Consider the following 24,237-nt stretch of genomic DNA (forward strand, 5'->3'; position numbering starts at 1 on the left):
ATGTGGGGCTGTGGGTGGTCTGGGCTGCCCCTGGAAACGTCCCAGATGATGAGACGGAGACACAAAGACCTGAATGAGCTTTGGACAATTGACTGTACCCGCTCAGCGCCTCCGGCCATCAGGAGTGATTGCACGATTGTGTGCAGTGTGTGTTGCTACCATAACTCTGCTGAGTCATGAGGAAGAACCAGTAAACTGTACCTTGCTGTCCAATTACAGCATTAAAATAAAAGCCAAGACACAAAGGCCTATCTGGACTTTGTTTTTTCACCTAAACAGTGCTGGTTTAGAGCCAATGTCTGACTTAGAAAGCAGTTTTTTGGGGGTTTCGGTTTCTGCCACTGGGCAGGAAAACTGTAACCACCCAAACTCTTCAGCAACACACAGCTGAGACCAAAAAATGGGGGCTGGGCGTGTGGTTAGGGAGGCCGACACAAAAGTCATGTCTCATGTGGGTATTTCAAGGAAAAATAAACAAAGACAGATCTGAAAAGCATCAGATATTTGTTTATTTCTGTCCTGTTTTGACATTCAAATCTTGCTGTCGCTATTTGTGTATTCCACCTCTAAGGCAGTATACAATATGACATTATGATTAATATATTATCAGTAACACTTTGTTGCCTCTTTGAGGCACACAATTGTGGCTTGAGGTTTTTTCTTAATTGTGTGAAAACACAATAAATGTAACAATTGAAATTGAACTGCCATGCTTTAGCTGAAATGAATTTTATAGGAGCAAATTTGGTTTAATGAATGACTGATGCATTTCTATCATACGTCGTTTTATTAATTATGTAAAATGTATGTAAAATATGTGTATAATGTTTTAAAAATAAGTATGAATTTATATAGAAACATGATAATCAACAACAATGCATTTTATTTAAAAAAAAATCTAATGGATATCATAGAAATATTACTGTTTATGTATGCCAATAATGTACCAGGAACTGGCAATACTACAACCACACCACCCTTGGAAAATCAATTTGGCAATATATTGCGAAATTTTGCGACCGAAACAACAACAACTGAACCAGCCTGTGTTAAATGTTCAGTCAAAAAAATAAAAGGAATTTTAACATTTTATTACCATGAAAGATGTATATAAATATTCGGGTAGTTTTGCTCTTAAAAAAGAAAAAAGTGAAAAATTGTACTGTTACAGTTTTGGAATATATCGCGATACGTATCGTATTGTGAGACACGTGTTGGGATATGTATCGTATTGTCAGACTCTTGCCAGTACACACCCCATTACATTGATGCGCATATATGCCCGTTTCTGGCTCATTCACGCATCACTATGCAAGTTTCTACGATCGTTTTTGGGCTCTACATACAACATGCACGGCCGCTGAATGCATGTTGAAAGGTCGCATTTTGACCAATCAGACTCAGATTTGGTAGTAACATATAGGTATGACACTAAGTCTTTCATATATTGGAAAGAAAAAGCTTGGAGCAAGATTCCGGAGATTTGCACCACTTTGACATTTCGCACCAAAGCCTCTTCCAACAGTAGGTGACAGATATGCGCTAGTAAACAGTAGCACATATGTTTTTAGCGTGTTAAAGAACGTGTCTCACATGCCTCGTGTGAACGTTGCACCAGAGAAAATGAAAGCAGGCTAAATTGAAAAAAATAAGAAAAGGAAACTTTTTTTTTCTATTATTTGCCAATATAATTTAATTAGTATACTGCAGCTAATTTCATTCATTCTACAACGGCTGCTTTAAAATTGTGTGACTGTTCAAATGAGGGTTGGTTGGGAGTGGATGACATCTATGGAGAATTTTCAAGATGAAAAGTGTGAGATACAAAGATGCCCATTGTGCTCTGAAAATACAAAGTCATGTAGAGTGGCAAGCCCTGCCTCCCACCATACATTGTGTCTCTGATGGTTCTTTACGCACAGAACATGCTCTGTCTGTGCGCAATAAAGTCTTAGCACGCAAGGAGACTTAAAGTCTCTGCTGTGCATTTATCTTAAAAGGCAGTCTCTTTGGCTACTACATTAAAACATTGTGATTTTGTTAAGTCAAAGATGTCATTTGATTTCCGTTAAACAATTTGGTACGGAATGACATGCTAATACCAGTTCATTGACGAACAGTACGTTCTGCATGCAACACCGCCACTTTTGAAGACCAGCTTTGTGAAGATGGTTCCTGCCCTATTTAGCGTAGCATCCTGCTGAGGAGAACGCTGCATGATGTCAAATATTTTACCAACAAAGCTAAGAGGGGGAGCAAAAGCTTAATTGTACACCAGTGCCAACTCCCAGTGAGCAGTGAATGGACAGTGAATGTCCTCTCATGCCGCTGCCGACCTGGAGCTATTGTTTTGATGCAGCAGGAGGGGAGAAGATGGAGACAGGGACATTGTAATTGGGAAAACAAAGAGTGACATCAACATTCAAGATATTTGTAGAAATCGCTTCACGGGTTTGTCTGAAAAAGGGATTTGGAAGTTAGTTGAAAACAGAAACTGTAGTTTGTAAAAGCTGCATACAAAGGAAGTAAGGGTTATCACTCTTGCTTTTTAAATTTTAGTCTTTAAAAGTCTTGCATTTCCTAAAAATAGTGAACCTTTCAGGGAAAATACTTTTTTTTTTTTAATTCTACTTGTTCAGTTAGTAAGTAAACAAAAGCTGAGAGCCACTTGTTTTTTTGTTTTTTTTTTAATACAATTATTGGGTTCTGTTATACTCTCCTTGGCCAAATCTGGCATATATCTATATAAACCTCTTCTATTTGAAACAATACACCATTTATATTAATTATTTTATTCATTTTTTGTTTGTTTTAAAAAGATGTGGAGAAGGAGAAAAGACAGGAAGTGTAGTAACGCATGGGATGCAGGGTACAACAGACATTGGATATAAAGTGAAAAAAAATTCAAAATTGAATAAAGTTGCTTGAGACTTAATCCTGTAAAACAAAGAATTGACAGAATTTTTTTTTTTTTTTCACTATGATGTATAAACACTTTTATAAAATCCACAAAAATGTGCTATATACACACACATTTACTTATTTTTTGCAACATAAATTGTGATATGTTGTGTGGTTTGGCAAGTTTTTGCTCACAACTATCAAAATATCAACTTGAGTATTTCAAGAAAAAAAAAGTAGCTTAAAATTTAATCAACACATTTTAACATAGTGTAATGGTGTTTAAAATAATTATTTATAGATACTTTTTGAATTATTTCAATACAATAGTAGTAATTTAAGAACAACTAATAACAATAGATGAGTTATTCCCACCATACAGTTTTGAAACCCAGCTAAACTTTCCACCCAATTGTTTTTGAAGTTTCATAGAGGCAGCCATTTTGAAATGAACATAAAAAGCCCCCTCTAGTGCCCCTAATGGGAAGATGATGAATTACAGGGCAGAAAACATGAACCATGGGTTTTCTAAACTGTGTTAATGAAAATTGGTGCATGATCCCCAATATTATTTGGGTGAATAGAATCACATTTGACCCATTTTAAGACATGTATTGACTATCAGATAGTCTAAGTGAGAGTAAAAATATGAAATAGCTTCCTATTTCTGTACTTTTTTACACAGCAGGCGTCAAAGTGGCCAGAAGTCCGCAATATTAAATAATGAGTTTTTTTTTTTTAAATATACATTTTTCAAGGTTTAACTTGAGATTTTCCAGATGCTACTCTGAGTCATGTCCTCTCCAGAAGTACTCTGATGACACAGCCATAGTCGGATGTGAGGAGATGGAACGAGAAGATGAGTACAGGAGCCTTGACTTCCTGACTTAGGTCCTTCTATGTTTGCAGCAGGATGCTCCACAGGTTTTACCAGTCTGTCATGGTGAGCACCATCTCCTTTGCTTTGTTTTGCTGTAGTGTGACAGGTGCTGTTGTGGGTTTTAAGCAAGGGACTACTGACTGAACTACTGACCATCATGGACAATCTCTCCCACCTTCTCTATAAACAGGGCAAACTGAGAAGCAACTTGAGCAGCAGACTCCTGCATCTCTGCTACTCTAAGAAACGGTACAGGAAGTCATTCCTGCCATCCGCCACCACACTTTATAACTCCACTTTAACAGTCAGATTAGAAAAAAAAACAAAAACGCATGAATGCATCATCTCAGGTGCTCTTCAAGCTTTCAGTCACATTAATTGGGTATTTTATTTTATGTTAATTTGTTTGCTGCTATGTGTACATGCATATAAAAGTTTTTCTTCCCTGTATATTTCATATTGATTTTATTGTGCCGTTACTATAAATGAATTTCCCCACGGGGATTAATAAAGCTAATCTTAATCTTATGTTTGGTAACAAAACAATCAGTCTTTTTTTCTCCAAGAGATATGTGGTTCTTCAAGCTTTTCAAACTATTCTTAAAATGATAATTTTTTGCAAAACTAATGAGAAAAGTTTAAAATGTAAACATTTTAATCTTTCTATTTTTTTATTTTTTTTTAAGGGATGGCGCTCAACTCCCTTCTTTATCCCCCTATTTTTCCAATTTTACTCATTTCTTTTCTCATTTTCAGCAGTTTTTCATAAATCTAAGTTGTCCTACTTTTCCCAGACAGAGAGCGAGCGACACAGAGGAAAAAAAAATGGAAAGGGAGAGCAAAAAGAGAGGGATATGCAGTCTCATGACCTACATGAGCCTAACAGCTCTGTTTAGTTCTGACCAGATGACTAAGGGCGGGGATAAATACCAGACTTTGTCCAACACCTGAAGAACAAACCTGCATGCATGGATGTACAGACAATCAGAAATTACACAAATATTTTTCCATAAATGGCATGTGATGAAACACGGAGTCACTATATCCTTAACCATATACTGTACACAAAATGACCAGATAATGGATAAACACTTTGACCGCTTCTCTGACCGGTAAGCACAGTGAGCAGCAAAGCTTAAAGCAAACAGTATTAAGGACTCCCCTTTGCTGAAGGAGTAACAGGGTCATTTCCTTTCAGCTGGGACACTCTGTTGCTTCAAGTCTTAAAGCTATTTGCTTTCTAGGAAAGGAGTTAAGAATAAAATGTGCTTTATCCCCTGCAACTATGGTGGTCTGATCCAGCTTCCACAATGACATGTAATGTATTTTCACAATAAAAGCTTTAATGTTTAAAATAATTAAAAAACGTTTTGTATTTTAAAATTTGTCTGTAGATAAATATTTGGTTAAACTTTTTTTTTTTAATAATGACTGATAGAAACTTCAACTGTGATGATGATTTTTTAATGGACCCACCCACATTTTCTTGACAGCCTGATTGTAGTTTATTGATTGTGTGGAATATGTAATGGCTTTGTTTATTTACTTGAGGAGTAGATAGATAGAAAGTTAAATAAACAAACAAGTAAATAAATAAATAACCAAGTGTTCAAAATCAAGTCCATATCATACATTTGCAACTCAATTTCTGATTCAACACGATAAAAAAAAAAGAAAAATCAATTTGTGAGTCCAATTCTTATTTCATGACCAGTTTTACTCAACTGTTTTGATTTAAACTGGAGTAAAATGTAAAACTTTTACCAACTTAAATCAGAATTTTCACCTAAAAAAACAGAATGGGCTTTTTTAATGACAAAATGCAAGAATTTGTTTTAAAAGAAAATTTCTAAAATGATTTTGATAAATCCATATCAAATGTTGTTAGTAAGCAGTTTTCAAAGGAAAATAATAATTTTTTTAAAACTTGACCCAAATGTTTTAACTAAAATATGCCATGTCACTGACATAAATAAGAGTGAAGGTAATGATGAGGATGCAGTTTTAAGACTATTAAAACTTACCACTGATGTCCTACATGTGTCCTTTTATGTAAGAGATTCTAAAAAAAAAAAAAAAAATTTCCTTCTAAAAATGACCATTTATAGCTGTCAATTATAAAAAACAAATAATTTTTATATTCTACCAAGTTTATCACTGTGAGTTATTCTTAAAACAGTTTCTCAGTGATATCCAATCTAACTTACAATAACTTTACATAACAAAGGATATTGCACAAGCTTGTGGTATACTTTTCTGTTCCCGGCGGCCTTTGTAAAGTGTCAGAGTTAAAGTCTTATTTATTTTAGCTAAGCCTTTCCTCGGACTAATCATCCCAGTGTACCGTATTACTAACCAGGCCATGTGTTTGTGTGTTATAGCTCTGTGGCTCGGTGGCAGTAGCAGGTTTAGCTTGCAGGTCGAAGCATGTTCCTATTTAGAAGCTTTGGATAAATACGGTGCTGACACATGAGATGTTCCAGACTAAACCACAACCTGCCTCCTTCCCCTTCAGGCTGCATTTGTTCAGCAGCAGCCAAACAATTTGTATTTTGCAGCATTGAATGCTGAAAATCCACTAAGTCACTCAGAGTATTGTGTGTGCGCGCCGCTTTCTGGAGTGTCTGAGAAAAGAAGGAGAGCAGGGTCACAGGGCGTATGACAATGGGTTACTTTACAGCTGGCATACTTTCTTTAGCATGGCAGTGAAGCATGCATCTGTGGATGTGCTTAGAATGTACCAAAGACCAGATCCTATGTTTGGAATGGTGAGGTCAGGAAGGATACTTATATTAAATGCACACGAATCCATGCCAAATCCTAAAAAAATAAATGACATCTATTTATTTTGTTCTATAGCAAATAATAAAAATGGCTTTTATGTTCCAAAAAAAAAACAAAAAAAAAAACAGATACATGCACACCAAAAACACCTACCCGTATTTTTCAACAATAAAGCATACCGGATTAGAAGGCAGAACTTGCATCATATATGAGACGCACGGAACTATAAGGCAAATTAAGTGTAATAGTCAGATACAAGTATATATCTGCATTCACGGTAACTCTAGAACCTGTTAGTAACACATTACTTGTTAGCCGTGTTAGCAAATTCACAAATCAGGCAACTCCTAAACTCGTTTGCAACACATCAAAAAATAGACTGGTACCACTAAAACAAACTTTAAAATAACTACGCCACTCATAACCTTGCTGGTAACACGTGACAAAAATAAAATAAAATAAAATAAAAAAAGCACACTGCTACATGTTAGCCATGTTAGAACAGTCACAATAACGCCCAACCTTGTTTGCAAAATGTAAATAAATAAATAAATAAATAAAACAGATATTGCTAATAAACATGATAGTGGCTACGCTAACTGTACGACACATTAGCCACATTAGCATTTTTATATAATTCCTAACCTTTGCAACTTCTACAAATAACAGGCTGATACTAAAATAAATGTTACTGTGACTACGCCAACTACTAACCTTGTTAGTAATACATTCAGAAAAAAAAAATACTCTGGTGGCACTACATGTTAGCTGAATTAGCGTATTTAAATAACACCTGATCTTGTTTGCAACTCTTATAACAACAGACAAAATATTTATAGCCCTATTGTTGACTACGCTAGCTTCCAAGCTTATTGGTGACATGTTAGCTGCAGCGCCACGGCTACACATTAGCCATGTAGCATATTTCCAATGACACAATCTTGAATGCAACACACACACAAAAAAAAATAAAATAAAACTAAATTTTTTGACAGAGTGCTGCGTACCCCTCAAAATCATTTCAACATCAGTAAACAAAACCAGAATTGATCCATATATAAGGCGCTCTGGATCATAAGGCGCACAATCTTTTTTTGTTTTTTGTTTTTCTTTTAAGGCTTTCAAGTGTGCCTTATAATGTGGAAAGTTCATCACATTTACCGGGTTTGTGATGAAATTCAAGACGTTTCAAAGTTTTTCCGAGAGTTCTGAGTTTCACTTTAAAATAAACTAAGGAGCAGTCTGGATGTAGCATGAGTGAGCCAGCAGATTTCTGCCTGTATGCCGCGTTCATCCCAGCACAGTCCAACATGCAGCACAGCACAGCTATGAGGTCCAGAACATGCACACCAAGAATAAACTGTCAATTCCTCACAAGCTGGTGCGCATTTTACACATGCACACCCAATATATATGAAACAGAACAGCCTTTTAGACACACACCTACCTCTAAAAATCACACAGCATGCACATGGCCACAGACATTCTCACACTTTGAAGCCAACAGTCTGGGCACTGGCAGCATTCCATTCTTTTACTGTGGAAAAACCCGCCCTTTGACACGGAGCATTTCCAACATGGAGGAAGTCATAGAACACCATGTTTCACTTTTGACAGGAGAAGGAATGACAGCACTGTGTGTGCACTCATGGTGTTTCTATTAAAATCCCTAAATAGTTTGAGAACAACTAAAGGAATGCAAAATGTTTGGATTAGCAATGATAATTCAATCAAACAAACATGAAATGTGCTCGTCATCTTAGGAATGATTTTGTGTGCCATGCTTGTATATAAAAATTCATATGTAACATTCAACAATAGTACCACATATCCATCTTCATTTCCAGCCAAGATGGCGATGGCCATGTAATGACAAGCTTCCCCCCAAATTCAAAACTTCCTTTTACATTTCCTGAACATCAGAGAACTATATACTTTCAAAAAACATTCATTGGTGTTTATGTTAAATGGAATATACCATTGTCTAGTTATAAAAAATTTTCAAGCTTTGTCTTTATATTTTTCTTTCTTTTATTGCCTGATCCAGTCACTACTTTCCAATATTTTGACAAAGAGGTTGATGTTGTTGCATTGTCACGAAGAATGAAGCAAGAGTAAACAGCCAGTGTATTTATTAGATGCTAAGCTGAGTATGTGATATGACTACGATGCAGTAAACTTGGCTCAAAAATAACAAGACATACCCTCACATTTACATTGCCTAATATGCATGCAGGGAAACCAAAATGCGGTTTATTTCTTGGGAAACTGGGGTGATACGATGAGTCAACCAGCTCAATGTGTGAGTCACAGCTGGAAATTCACAGCATGAGATGCATTTGCAGAGCAGTAAATACTCCTGAGCGGCAACTGGATTTAGATTATAGCTGCTTTGGGGGAACGTGATTTGCAATATGGTTGTTGAAAAATGGAAAGATATGAGGCAGAACCATACAGTTTTGACTTTTCTTTTATGTGAGTGTTGTTCCAGTGCAAAGAAGTGCAAAAAACATGAGAATACCAAAATACTGGCAATAAAGAACGGTTGCATTTAGTGACAGGATTGCAAAGATGCTAATATTTTTGGCCATGATAGGTTGTTTCTGGAAATGATGCAAATGTAATTCCCTATGCTAAAACAACTAACTAACCTTAATATAAGCAGCAAAAAAAGTCATGTCTTGTGCAATACTGAATGTGATACTCTGTGACAAATTCTCTCCAGCATGTGCAGAAGGAGTTCAGTGAGCAAAGGACAAAGGGGATTTAAAGGACACATAGCTGTTGTGTTTATTGTACGTCAGGCGTGATGCCAAAGCGCCCTGATGACGGCTTTTGTTTTGATATCAATACAACATATTTGGAAGCACAATATCATTAGGTGACAGAAGTTTACTGTACATCTCAGCAGATTCTTTAAGCAGGAATCAAGTTGCAAATGTAAGGTTTATAAAGTCAGATTAAAACGTGAAAAACTACTATTATAGTGAAGAACAAGTCATTTGCTTAATATTTAGCACAGAAAGTATTTATTGTATTTTTTGGAGTATGAGTTGAATTTTTTTTGTTTCTTTTCGCCAAAGGGTGCGAATACTCAGGAACTTTAATATGATTTTAAAAATATCTATATCGACTCGTTGACCTGAACAACAACGCTGAAGAAGAAGCGCCGTCCAAAACAAACATGGAGGAGAATCTGATCGTTCTCCTCTTGAACTTCATGATATTTTTCTTGGTCGAGGCATTATTACTCTGGTTTTTACTTTGTACTTTCTCAGACGAATGTCTGGGTGACAGAAAGACGGAAGTACCGCTGTAAGCACCCACAATAGAAACCCTCTGAATGCTCTCATGAACCCAGATATTATCGAGGCTTTTGGTAGAGTTCTTCAAAATGAATAAACCTGATCTCTCAAAACCAATCGTGTCTTCTGTGCAATGTACAGTCAATACTTCCATGTAGTGATGAGGCTAAAATTTTGAAGATAGCTTCTCGCATATGCAGCTGGAGTATCTAGTTTATGAACACATTATGGGGACAAGGACTGAGCATCAAAAAAGAGGCAGCGGACACAAATCCAAACCGTGAATTCCGTTTGGTGTGAATTCAGAAGTGTTAGACTTTTCTCCCAAAAATGAGACTCAGGCCGAATCCAAATTCTACCCCTACCCCTACATTGAGCTCTTCAAACAGAGAGAAATGGAAAATTAGTAACTTCTAATTCCGACGGCACTAACACTTGATGACGTCATCAATTGTCACCAGTCAGCTACTTTAGTGCAGAGCTGCTAGCCCTCGTAAATACATAACGTAATTTTCCTAACTTTTAAAAAGTCATGTAAAAACAACAAGTCATTATAGCCTTATACTCTGGAGTGACTTTTATATGTTGTGTTTATTCTTCATTATGCATTTTTTGGCTCCTGCAACTTAAACTCCGAAAAATACGGTAAGGATAACTCATGACCAAATTTCGCCTACATTTCTAAAATGCTTTTATAACATTTAAAATGTGTGCATACTATGACTCTCAAACAGTTCAGCCTTGATCAGCAGGCATTTGAACTCAAAATAAAAAATCTGGAGTCAAAGATGTTGAGAAATAAAAAGGAAAGGAAAAATGACCAAAATGTGTTAGGGACACAGAAACTGACCAACTGTTCACAAGACATTGGCAGACCGACAAGAGGAAGTAAAGGTGGGGTGTGGGTTGTCCACTATGCAACGAGCAAACTGAGCCACAGAACATCCAGTCCAAGCACACTAAATCCAGCAAAGTCTGGCATTACGACAATCAAATCAGAGTTCCCACACTACACCCAGAGGAGGGGGAGTGTTGGTCAGTAAGCTGCACGTGAAAGTACAGCACTTTCCAAAACAAGCAATGACCTGTACTGAAAAAGGTCTCAAACATTCCAATTTAAATCCTTACAGACAAGTGTTAGGTCGCATTTTTTGCACAAAAATTGGTTTCAAGGGGAAATTTTCAGCTTTCTGCTTCTTGGCAGTGTGACTGCATTTTATCATATGGAGATTTAGATCCCGCTGAATCACTTTGGTCTTGGAATTTGATGTTTTAAGAATGTGCCAATTTATGCAAAAAGCCTAAACTATGTCTTTTTTTTTTAATTCTACGTGAATAACAATATATATATATAAAACATATTTCATGACAAAACCCTAAATTGCGCACATGAGAGATGTACGAAGCAGAAATTTTTGACGATGAGCAACAGATTCTCATGAGGATTGTTCTTTATCTTTCATAATATGCAAGCACGGCACATGCTGTGCATCTATTTCAGATATCCTAGGAGAGGGTGCAGCCAAAAAGACAGGCTGGAAGGAGGAGGAAGGCTGAGAATTGAGAAATAGAGAAAGACAAGGATGGGGGTTGGTAACTCGGAATCGTATGGCCGTGTCAAACAGCTCGCCCAATGACTCCTGACAGCCCCACACTGCATCTTCATGCCTTCCTCACAGAGGTCAACAAATGAGGTAAGGAAGAGCAAACAGACAAGAATGAGAGTCTGTCAGAAAGCGCCTGGAGGTTGGAAAATTCTGTAAACAGAGAAAACCGTGAATGTTTAGGGGGACAGTAAAGGCACAACAGTTCAAGAGGGAAACAAAGACAGAGACGGTGGAGAAAGAAAAAAAAAAAACATAAAACAGGACACATATGGTTTAAATGAATAAGGTTAAATGTTTCAGAGAGTGGATGCAATCATTTACATTGCACACAATCCCAAAGAGGAGAAAAGGAGAAAAAAAGCGTCAAGTATTCTCATAAGGATCTGTAACCACTCAAAGGCTGCAGAGGTTCTGGCCTGTAGAGAAAGATGTGGGATGAGATGGCTCCATGGGAGCCTTTTGTGTGGAAAGCTGCTGAATTGAATTTCCACTGAGGAGCAGCAACAATGAGACATATTTTCCATTGCAATCAACAACAGAGAAACGCTGCCAGTTGCTGTAAATAATTTGTAGAAGTCCCAAAGAAACAAAGTTTAGATAAATGTAAACACACATGTTGAAAGCGGGGGTTGAGATGAACCGTTGCCCTGCATCTGGACTAGAGGTTGTTTTCCCCCAAACATATGTAACATTAAAGACTCACTCCCATGAAAAATGGTGTTTGTGGTGTTTTTTAACAAGTATTTGTGGCATTTTTCTCCAGATGGAAGACATGTATAAATAAAATTGAATTTATGGGCATTTCTTTATTCAAATAATTGTGAATCCGAAGCAGACGAAAAAATACAAAAATTGCAGTTGTGACTTGGAAAATACATTGAGCTAGCCATTTTTGTTCCACCTGTAATAATAAGCTGGAGGTTGTGAGGGACTGTAAGCTCGTGGGAAAGCATCTAAACAGATAGCTCAGTAATTGATGATGGGAAGGGGAGCAGGGCTTGGTCTGCACCAATGGTTCCGCCCAGAATTTAGAGGTTAATTTTAGGGCTGGATATCGCCAACAATTTCCATAATCAATTCGACTGATTCAATTCAGATGTTTTTAAAGATTCTTTTGATCCATTTAATTCAATGTAATTAAATTTTGAGTTAACAAAGTTTATAAATTTTGACAAATTTGTTTAGAAATACATTAATAATCAATATATGTTTTGAATATATTTATATTAATCTGATACAGTTCACATGCTGTTAAAGGAGAAGCTCCATCAATTCTTCTGTCTCTCCTGGAGGGCGTTTCAGTTTGGCCACTAGGTGGCGATCGCGATATAGCATTACACTTTATTCCAGAAGAAGAAGAAAATATGAGCAAAAACTTGTGTTTTAAACCACAAATGGTTACTTTAAAAACAATTCTTTAAAAGAGTTTGGAAAATTCATGGCTGTGAGTTTATAAAGATGTTCATTTAGTCAGCAATGTATGTTTGGGTTGACTGGGCGTTAGCATTAGCTGTCCTATGGGAAATCCCATTATATGTTAGCATCAAGCTAGCGCACTTTCATTATACGTTAGCTTGATCTCTGTTATATCGATCATTTATTGTTCTATTAAGCTTAGATCAATTAATCGATTTTATCAACCCAGCCCTACTGAATTTCTAACAAACTCCTGACGTTCTGCAGAAACTATGTCCTAGAAAATGACTGGTTTTTGATTTAGGCTAAAAACGATCGAATCATAATTAAAAGAGGACTGGGAATGTGATCATAAGACGATCAAAGCGAGACTTTAAGAAAAACTGGACACATTTCAAAAAGTTCAGTTTAGAAAACAAACTTTTCTCTATAGTTATTGGGTAACCAGCTGTTTAATAAGAATCACTATACATTCTTTTACATTTTAAGCCGTTACATTTATACTTTCTTTAAGCCAACACCTAAAAAGTATATTTAATTGACAAAAATTGGATGCAATGAACTTTTTCAGTTGATAAATTAAAAAATGTATTAAAATTGGGGGAAAAAAGGAACTCAATGTTCCATTCTAACTGTACGTGCAGGACGACAGACGCCCTTACCACCCCAAAATAACTCGGCGGGTTTTCATATGCCTCAAGACAGGACTACAAAACTTCCAATGATTGTGACGGCTACTACATGTGATGTGTGAAGGTGAAGTCTATTCTTGTACGACAAACTGACACCACCCCAGGTCATTTGACAAAGCAAAAAGGTACACTGCTGAGAAGTCCTGCAACACATTTGATGGTTCAACTGGTGAGCAATTTGATCTGCTGAAATATACAGACATTTGTCTTCAGACAGATTTAAATATGACCAAAGTTAAAGTCTGTAGGGGTGAGGAGAAATCTTTGCCCACCACAGCACTTAGGTTAAGTATATAAATCTGATTTGAAGGACTCTGTTTTACTGTACAAAACCGAGTTATTTCCTCAAAACATATTACAAAAACACACAAAGAAACATACAAATGCTTAGAGAACATAACACCAATATATGCAAAACACCAGAGAAAGACATTGACATCAATGCAGACTAGTAAACCATTGCCACCTTCCAAAGCTCATTCCAACAACTGCAACTGTTATTAATTTAGGAAACAGATGGAAATTCAAAGGCAAAAGGTTGCAGCTCATTTAATAGATTCCACACATTCATCAGTTCATCGTGTGAGCAATGAGCAAACTTCCGAGAAGGCAGCACAGGTCGCAGTCAACTCACGACTTGTGTTTTGGTTTGACACTGCTCCACACAAACCGCCGCCAGCGACCTTGTGCAACAGCCGCTGTGACAAGAACGGGCCCCAACTGCAGCCAAGGGGTGTATTTATGAGAAATAGCCCTGCCCTCATATTACTGTAAACCAGCACGCCGCCGAAGCCAGTGTGCGTGTGCCCATATGAAGACGATTAACGCCGAGGATGGAGAGATTTCCAGGAATAGAACGAGGAGGCTCTAAATCTTTGCAAAACACACCAAAAGGCCAACAGAAATGCATTCATCTCTGAATATCCACATGTGCACGATCACGTGCCATAGACGCTCGGCTCATCTATTCCAGCTCTGCAGGGAAACAGCCACGGATGCAGAAAATATCTCCAGTTCTGTATGAGCCGTGGTGTTTTTCTTCATTGACACTCAAGTGATGTTATTTTATCAAATAAAATTAAAACCTGTTGTTTTGGGTGTTGTTTTCAGGACAGATTTGAGAGTCACTTACATGGTTGCCTGTGGTGGGCTCCCCTGGAGGCAGTGACCCCGGGCTGAGAACAGGTGAGCTGGCGGGACTGCACAGCTCCGGGAAGGGGTTGGGGATTGCTGGGAGGGACGACGTCCTGAGCTCCTCCTCTTGTAGCCTCCTGATGAGCAGAACCAGAACAGAGATGAAAACGCTCCAACTAATTGGTGGGTTGTAGCTATACTGTATGTCCTGATCATGACTTTTTTCAGAGTCAATTGATTGGAAGTATCTGGCGATACAGAGTCCGGATTTGATACTTTTGCAAAATATAAAAAAATGAACACATTTATTAAACAGATCCAGATTGTTTCCTATTTTTATTTTATTAAACTTATTTTATCATTAAACACTTAAACAGAGCACTTCTGTGAAGTAGTTTGAACAATCAAGAAAAAATGTTGAAACTCCCCACTAGAAAAAAAAAGTTAACTATTAAAAAGTAAAAACAGATGATAGGTGGTCATATGAGAAAGTTTTAGCATATTCAAAACATTTTTGATATGTGATTCATATCTCCATTAAAAATTCTTAAAAATTAATGGCTTTATTTTTAAATTATTGTTGCATTATGAGTATTCAAGACTATCTCAAATCAATTTAAGAGAGATCATGGATTTACTTTTGTTTTAAATCACTTTTTCCCAGAACTTGCACTTTGCAGTCGTCTCACTGCAATCTCTCTGTCGTGAACATAGAGAACAATTCTCTTTGTAAAGAAACAGAGAATCTTTTTTCATTTGAAATTTTGTAGGTCATTGTTTGGGTTAAGAGAAAACACAAGAGACACTTGCTGTCAATTTAAAATGTTTATCAAAAGAGTTATTGAGTCTAGAGGTCCAAATCTGTGAAACTTAACCAAACTTTTGTTGTGTCCTTCATACTCAAATTTGTGTCGTTTTCTGCTGAGATTTACAACAATAAAATGTCACAATCTGTCGGTGATATGTAAACTTCTTGTGGAGTATTTATCTGTGGCTTGGAATATATAGGGCTGATCATAATTATGAGGATAAAATATAACAGAGATCGACTGTGTTTTTTTTTTTTTTTTTTTTTTTAAGGGCCGATACCACTACCAGTGATTAAAAATTAAAATTACTAAGTGGTAAATAAGGCCAAAAATCGATTATTAATGCATTTAAAGTATAAGCCCTACTTGCTAGTCATGTGGCATGCACAGGACTGACAGCGTGGATTACATAGCCTATCTAATGGCGCAGTGGGCGGGACAATTAGCCTGTTGGATTATAAAAAGACTGATGCAGATATACGTAAAAAAATACTCATATCTGTACATGTAAAAACAACCAGTATCATAAAAATAACCAATATCTGCGCCAATAATTAGTCAACCCCTAAAATATATATCCGATCCCCGATATCCCATTCTGATCAAGTCTGAAACTTTGTGATTCGGCACGATTTTCTGATCACATGATCAAATCTGGACATCATTCGTTTCAACTAAAACTGTGCTGAAAAACATTTCAGAAAAAGTGAAATGGGAAAACTTTCAAGCAAGACGCGCTGACACAAGTGAAATGGGAGCGCTGGAGAGATGATTAGAATTAATAAAGATCTGCTGGGCCGCGTTCAGCTCATGTCTGTCTCTGTCTGATTTGGCCATAATGAACAGTCTCAAAGCGAGTGGACATCAAAGACCCCCCCCCCGCAGCCTGCTTGCAGCTTTTGTAATATTTATCACGCATAAAAACCAAATCAACGCGTTGGAATTCAGCAGATGCCCTAATAAAGATTTCACAGATAGGTTTGCTTATTTTTTAAACGGGCAGATCAATTTGCGAGACTTTCTGATTAGGACAGCCCCATAGAAGCCTCTTTCTTTCTGTCTCTCTTTAGAGCCCAGCGAGTTCAAAAGGGATTGGGCCTTTTGAAGTCGTCCCCTATGAGCTTGAAAAAAGGGTTATCCAGAGGTCAGTCATGCATAAAAAGAACTTGGGTGCCTGCGTCGGTTTGAGAAAGAGGGAGCTCATAAGAAAGAATAGTTCATTACCTGATCAGCCCTCCTCGCTGTTATACAGTCTGAGGGCAAAAACATGAAGAAAACGACACCATCTCTGCTTTGAACCTGCTTGTGTGTAACGTCTGCATGAAATCACTCGCTCCCATGTGTGTGTGTGTGTGTGTGTGTGTGTGCGGTATGGAAGGTTTAGCTCACTTTCAGTTCAGAGAGACATCAAACTGAAACAAATGAGAATTTTTACCTTCCTCACCCCCCCAAAAAAGCTTGTGTCTGAAGCAAAGACTGAGTGACAGTGCAGAGCGGGGTCATTCGTGGGTTGCAGACAGGAAGCAGCAAAAGAAAAGGATTTTTTTCTCCTCCTTCAAATTGTCAGAAGCGCATAGACGGATGATAATGTGCAGCAAAAACTTTCTCTTCAGGGGATGGCTAAAAAAAACTGTGTGACGGCAGTTTAAACTTAGTTTTCCTGAATTTTGAGACAAGGAGACTTAACGCTGTACAGACTTCCTCATTTAGTTTAGTTCAAACTTTTACCATGTCTGAGTCAACTTCAAACTTTTGTTATTTTTATTTTTTAGGCTGTGAAAACCCTTATTTTGAGGCCTTTTCATTTAAATTATGACAGTGTGGCACAATAAAAGATTAAAACCCAACTAAAAATGAAGATTTTTATCATAACAGACTTCCAATCTTTAATTTTACACCACCAAGGGGGATTTTTTTCTTATTTAGAACAGTAAAGAAAATAAAAAAAAAAAGGAAATAAAATCTGGTTCAGAGTGCTCTAAATTAAAAAAAAACAAAAGGAACATCTTCTGAGTAATCCAAAGTATATATCACAGTTGATCACAACAGCAAAACAGTACATAAAACATAAGTGATGTTATATTTTACTTTAAACCATTTGGTGAATTTAATCCTTTTGAAGACTGGTAGCCTAGGCAGCAAAAGCAAAAGAGAGAAGAGAATCTACGAAGGAAGAAAGAGACATGAGGACATGACACTGGAGGAATATGAGTTCAGAAATACATGCGCTAACTTAGATTATTTCTGTTTTGTTTATTTTCTGATCCTGAATTTCGTTTTATTTTGGAAAACTGCTGGATTCTGTTCAGAACATCTGTCTTGGCCACGTCACTTAAAGCGGCTAGCTGCATGGCTATCTGAATTGCTAAGCTAGTAGCTTAAAGCCAAGTATAAACACCAAACAATAAAACACATTTGGAAAGTTTCTTTATGGAGAAAAGAGCTAGAGAGGAAACCGAATAAGAGCCTTCGACTTCAAAGAACAATAAAGCTGCTGTCTTCCTTCACATAAAGAATTATTGAGACAGTTGTTCTCCTGTAGCAGAAGTCGCTCTAGCTAGTACGCAGCAACAGACTCTCCACTGTTTCACAAACACAGATAATAAAGATGATGACACAGTGGATTCACGTTTATATTATATTTAGAAAATATCAGTTTGTGTCACTTTATTTTGCTTTATTTATCCATCACACCTTAAAAGTCAGACGTAGCTGAAGCTAGCGTCTGGTTGTTAGCCTCCACGACTAGAACTTAGAAATATAACAACATTAAAGTACTAATATGTGGTTACTTTATTTCGTAAGTGACTGAGGTATAAGTGGGATAATGTCCTTCAAAACTCAAACTTTATTTATTTATATAGCGCCTCACATTCAAGTGCATTATCAGAAATTAATGGACTGCAGAAGCAACCATACGATGTGAAAATGAGATTAATGAGATTCGTTGAAAAAAAATTGATTTAATTTTCTTTCATTCATTAATCAAAATTGACTGCCCTACTGATCTCCTCTTAAAGTACTTTTCTTAATCCCTTCTGCATTCCAATTAATATTTTTTTTCAGTGATAATCTGTTCAGTGATTCAGCAATTCGATTTTTTAGAGTGCATGTGACACAGATGTTATTTCAAATTGTGGTAACCATGGCTTTCTTTACATTTATGTCAAACACTTTTAAAAATAAAAAATAGGCTTTTCCTCTCTGTGAAATAAGCAAAAGTTTCTTAAAACTTGCAGGGAAGCGAGTAAAATACTTGGTCGTTTTTATTCAAAAGACGGACTTCTTGTAAGTGGGGGTGTGAAATCTCTGCCGTTTTAGCTGCTCCTGAGGGGAAGTTGTCCCTTGCTCGAAAAAAAAAAAGGAGCCTGCAGCTTTAGTATATACTGTGCAAACCTGTCAGGTGAGGAGAGAGTTAAAACGAAAGTCTGGGAAGTGTCACAAGAACAGCAGCGCTGAAAGTGTGCTTGAATAATCCTCATCCATCTAAAATGGAAAAGTTGGGATCTGCCAAGGAACTTCCTAGATGTGCCAGCCGAACTGAATAACAGGGGGATTAAACGCTTTGATCAGAGAAGTAACCAACAAACCAACGGAGACAAAGTAACTTGGATCTGATTCACAGTGAAGGCAGGTGAACCTTAAAAAAGGAGCTACGGTCTGTGCACGTCTATGCCGGCGAGGCTTTTTTGTACAGCAAACGCCACAAAAAGCAGGCAATGTGGTATTTAACCAGCATGTAAGTGACTTTTAGAATGTCAGAAGTAAAGAAATGATCACAAATCTGCAAAAGTAGTTTTAATAAGAACGAAGTTCCAGCTCTGGATTGAACGGTTTCTAACTTTGGGTCACAAAAAAGCAATAAAGAACGGCTTATAAAAGCAGGGCGGGATTAAGCTTTAGTCACATGCATGCGTACGGGAGGTTGACCCCTAAGGGTGCTGCGACTTTTTGGATTGTTCAGGCCCATGAAGGGTCATAGAGAGGAGCTGCCACGTCCCTCGAGGCTCGTGTGCTCACCTTAAGGAACATCGTGAAAATGGTACGTACCATGATTGTGAATGTGGTATTGTGAAGTATTTGAAGTGATAATGTAAATTGTACACACTTGAGTCGCATAGGTGATGCTGTTGTTTCACACTCTAGCTATTAGTAAGGTGTGAGTACTGGCAGGTGTCCAGCTGATATGCAGGTGCTTGTAAGACGCCCACACAAACTTGATGTTTCCTGTGGCCCCCCTGCATGACCATTTTTTACCCACAGACAGCTCGTTTCCCTCCAAGGTTGTGCCACAACCGAGAACCATCTGATCTGCTTTATTCTTGGGATTAATGAAAACAGGAAGCCGTTATTAATTTTTAAAAATTGATCATTGAAAAATGTATTAGATTTAACCTAAAAGTAATCGGTGGAACGACAAACTACTGAATCGTAATTGAATTAAAGCGTGACATGCCCAAAGATTCCCACCTTCACTGGAAAATGTATTAATAGGTGATCATACGAGTTCATTTTAGTGTGTGCCAATATCGATATTGCAATATATCACGATATTTAGTCCTGTGATTGATTTTTCATGGGTTCATACCAAGTATCGATCTTTTATTTTTGTTTGAAAAGGCTGTAAAACGTTCTATTCCTTTGGTGAGACGTTCCTTCAGAGGTCAATAGGCATCGCATCGTATCATGAGTGATTTCCAGCCCTATTAAAAATGCAAAAATATTTAAATCTCTCCATGATTTTTTACTTTCTTATGCTTTTTAGTAAGTGTGTTGCACAAAAAAAGATATTTAACAACTGTTTTTACACTTTTTGGCTTTTCCCTTTCACGGTCATGTGTGTCAACATGGACAAAATTTGATTTAAGCAGGATAGAAAACAATTTCAATAAGATAATCAATAAAATTTAAACTTTCACTTTAATATAAAATTAAAATAAAAATATTTCAGCATTTACCTGGAGCTCTAATAATATAAACAAACTGTATTTGCTACTTCTTAGCCTGCTTTATCATGACAACGTTACCAGTGACTTACCCCCGTTTTAAGCATGAAAGTCACAGCATGACTCTGCCTCCATAGGTAAATGGGGCAATGGGACTGAAAATGGATTGTAATATAATTTCTTACATTTATAAAATTAGTCACACTCATGCTAGTCTGTTTTTATTCATAGTTAGTACAAGAGAACATTGTTTCTCGTACCAATGAGGCTAATGTTACTCTAAAACTGAGTATTAGCAGTGAAACCACTAGCACTAAATATAACAAAAAGTACATTAGTAAAAACCGTAAATAAGCATCAAGTTCTACACTGACCTGACGGCGAGGATGTGCATGGGCTGTGACCTTCTGAGGCTGGTCCGGGGCACGTCTGCTGACAGCGAGGAGGAGGACGAGGAGGAAGGCAACTCTGGAGAAGTGTGGCTCAACACCTGTGGGTGCTGCAGCTGCCGCGCCTGGTTATGTTGCATATGATGATGATGATGATGATGGTGGTGGTGTGAGGAAGAGGACTGTCCATTATGCAGGAGTGGAATCGACTCCGTCTGCGGACCGCTGCAGGAGGAGTACAGGCTCTCCAGGGAGGAGTTCATATCATTCACCAGAGCCTCCAAGTCCACGTCATCCTCTGAAAGAGGAAGGTTACACAGATCAATACATTTATGCTGTACAAAATATAAAAAACAAAAAATATATACTTTTATCTTGCTCTGCAGAACCTTAAGTGCACAGAGACAAAAGCAGGAAGTACAAAGAGGTTTTTCACATTAAGGGCTTCCATAAGACCTGCAGGCATGTGTCTGCACGTGCACACGACCACATTTACTGATAACTTAGTAACCAGTGCCAGAATGCCTAATCAGAAGAACCTAATCTTCACGAGCATCAGGTACACGCACAAACCTGCCCGCCACACTCCTCAACTCATACCACCGGGGCTCAAGCGCACACCAGTAAGCATCTGCTTGAAATTCACCAGAAAACTTTCAACTTAATATTCCGAAAAGCAAGACATTTTCAGAGGAAGAGCCTTCCTTCAAAGGCCCCTTGAAAAACCCCCATGGCACTTTTAAATTCAGGAGGCAGATTCTCTGCTGAAGGGAAACTTGCTTAATTGCTTGATGCTATAAAAGTTTCATTATCTTAGAAAGAAAAAAAAGGGAACATGTCTTAGTTGGCTTTATTTTCCGTCAAATCACAATCTGCAGAGGGGATTTGTCTTATTATTTATAATAAAGAAAGCTCAGCACTTCATTATCAAATGGATGTGCTCAGAATTTACATAACAGTTGCACTATTGGACCACTAGGGGGAGACAAAGCTCTTAGTGACTGTAGCAGCTACAAGCTAAAATGACAGAACTAATTCTGTAAATTATTATACATATTTGCACACATTACAGGCTGACAGATAAATATGATTTAGAAAATAATACTAGGTTGCCATCTGTACAAAAAAATATAACTATAAAAGCAAATAGTTTTAAAGCTTTTTAGCAATTACATGCAAATAAAAAGAATTTCCACTTTTAAAGAGTGATGAAGCATGACGAGGGCTACATGTGGCTCCTGTCACATACACAGTTCTGTCTGCGGGACAGCTGAATCATACAGGGTGGTGAGTATCATTAAAGCTGCTCAACTTCCTTTAAGTCAGATGAAGGTCCAACTTAGAACATATTTAGTTAAAAAAAGTTAGTTTTCTTCCCCAGTGTGGATGAGATTTTTTTAAGGTATGTGTGGGGAAAAAAAGGACACTGAGCAACAGGAATGTGGGCTAATAAAAGCCCCTTCATGCAGTAACATGGCTCCGTTTCAAGCTACCAGCTTAGAACGTACTTTGGGGAGCTTTCCCCGAAAACGTGTCAGTTAGCTTCATCACGAGTGCCGGTGAATCACAGGTGGTTAATCTGGAGGTATTAATAGTGACAGGTAAACTGGAGCAGCTACTTATAGATAGCTTGAAGAGCTAAAGGGCTATATGCCAAAGGACACGAGGTGCATACAAGGCCAGGAGGAAGGCTAAGCGCAAAGCCAGACAGACTGCCAGTTAGGGATGACCATCAAAAATTGTAAGTGTGCACAGTGATATATATATATATATATATGTTGTGCATGTGTTTGATGCAACAAAATTACATGAAAAACAAGAAAAGCTCCCCAAAAACAACAACTTTTACCTGTATTTTTCACTAAATGGGAAGAGTTTCCCTCAAGCTGCTGAGGGGAAATACTGTCTGACCTACTTTGGTCTCTGGAGGGGATCAGCAGAGCTGTTTGCATACAATGAAAGCCATGAACTTACACAGGGACGTAGGATTCATGCGTCACTATCAGTCGAATGATCGCAGTCGCCATGTCACCATAGGGTAAACAAAGGAGCGAGTCACACTCGAGAGAGATTGATGTCCCTGACAACCTGCAGGTCAAGCAGGCGAGAGTCGAACCAATCACTTTTCTGTTTGACAGAGGTCAGAAAACAGACTTTTCCTGAAACTCTGCGTCATCATGTGATCACAGTATACTTATTTTTTCAGAATTGTTCAGCTATGAAGCTCTTAAATACACACACACGCTGGTGTGCACACAACACTGAAGTGTTACCATAAGATTCTTAACGTCCACTTCAAATCCGGGGTGAAGGTTCAAGGGAATCTGACCTTTTTCTTCTAATCACCAAATGCTGAGAAGAGAGGTGTGCATGTACATGCACACATGGGTGAAAAAGAATAAAACACTTAATGATAAGATCCTTCTGCTGAAAAACTACTTTGTAATGGGGTAATTATTCAATCATCATTAATCTGTGGGTTCAATTTTTAATTTAATCATAAATCTTAAGATCTGACTATTCTTTATACATTATTTTAGCTGGGAAATAAATCAATAAAAGAATATTCTTGAATTATTACATTTCTAAACTAAGTTTAAATAGAGAAGACGCCTGACATCATCAGCTGGAAGCGGAAATTATTTACCTAATTGCTAATTAATTATTTACCCCAACACTAACACAAAAGTGTTCAAAATTTTAGACAAACCTTTTAAAAGCTTAAATTGAGGAAAAAATAACTGCTAGCTAAAATAAAGTTGTTGTTTTTTTCTAAGCATTATGGGATAACTTCTAATCTGCATGGAGATGTCTGCAGCCAGGTCCTCTCCAATCATCTTTTGACTATTTTCAAAGCTAATTATTATGATTACACCACTTTCAGCCAAAATAATAATTTAAAAGAAATGTTTTTTTTATTATTTCTTCAGAGCGGCGGAGTTTATGTGAAATTTGCCTCCTAGTTGAGGGAGGAACCGTTAGCCTGGAGTAAGCCGCCCCCACTTCCTGTCACCCATCTGTTTACACTCCCCTCCCTCCTGCTAGCTTATAGCCCCTCACACCCACAACCTAACATTACTGATATAACAAAAATGGCGAGAAATAATGGAGCTATCAAGCATTTTTTGTCTGCACCTGATATACAATGATTTGAATAAAAAAAACCCTCAGAAATACAGTTTTTAACTTAATTTTGTTAAAATATGTCTGCTGTTATCAGAAAAATTACACAAAATAGTAAAAAAAAATTTCATTGGAATAGTAGAATAAGTATACACTTTGCTTTCAAATTAAGCCATATTTCACTATTACAGTAAAACATTCACACATACAAGGAACTGGAAATTATAGGACAACACTAACCTTATTTATCT

The 24,237-nt window shown here is 37.3% G+C and overlaps 1 protein-coding gene across 1 annotated transcript in view; it reads right to left on the reverse strand.

The window, feature by feature from the left end:
- Positions 1–24,237, reverse strand: part of grb10b (growth factor receptor-bound protein 10b) — a gene marked incomplete in the record, with an annotated part of 81,530 nt that overhangs the window by 23,122 nt on the left and 34,171 nt on the right. Inside the window, 2 exon segments of the mRNA XM_024267622.2 lie at positions 14,718–14,856; positions 20,849–21,161. Of these exon segments, the coding sequence (XP_024123390.1) occupies positions 14,718–14,856; positions 20,849–21,161 (452 nt within the window).

The sequence above is a fragment of the Oryzias melastigma genome, linkage group LG16 (assembly GCF_002922805.2).
Source record: "Oryzias melastigma strain HK-1 linkage group LG16, ASM292280v2, whole genome shotgun sequence".
Classification (NCBI taxonomy): domain Eukaryota; kingdom Metazoa; phylum Chordata; class Actinopteri; order Beloniformes; family Adrianichthyidae; genus Oryzias; species Oryzias melastigma.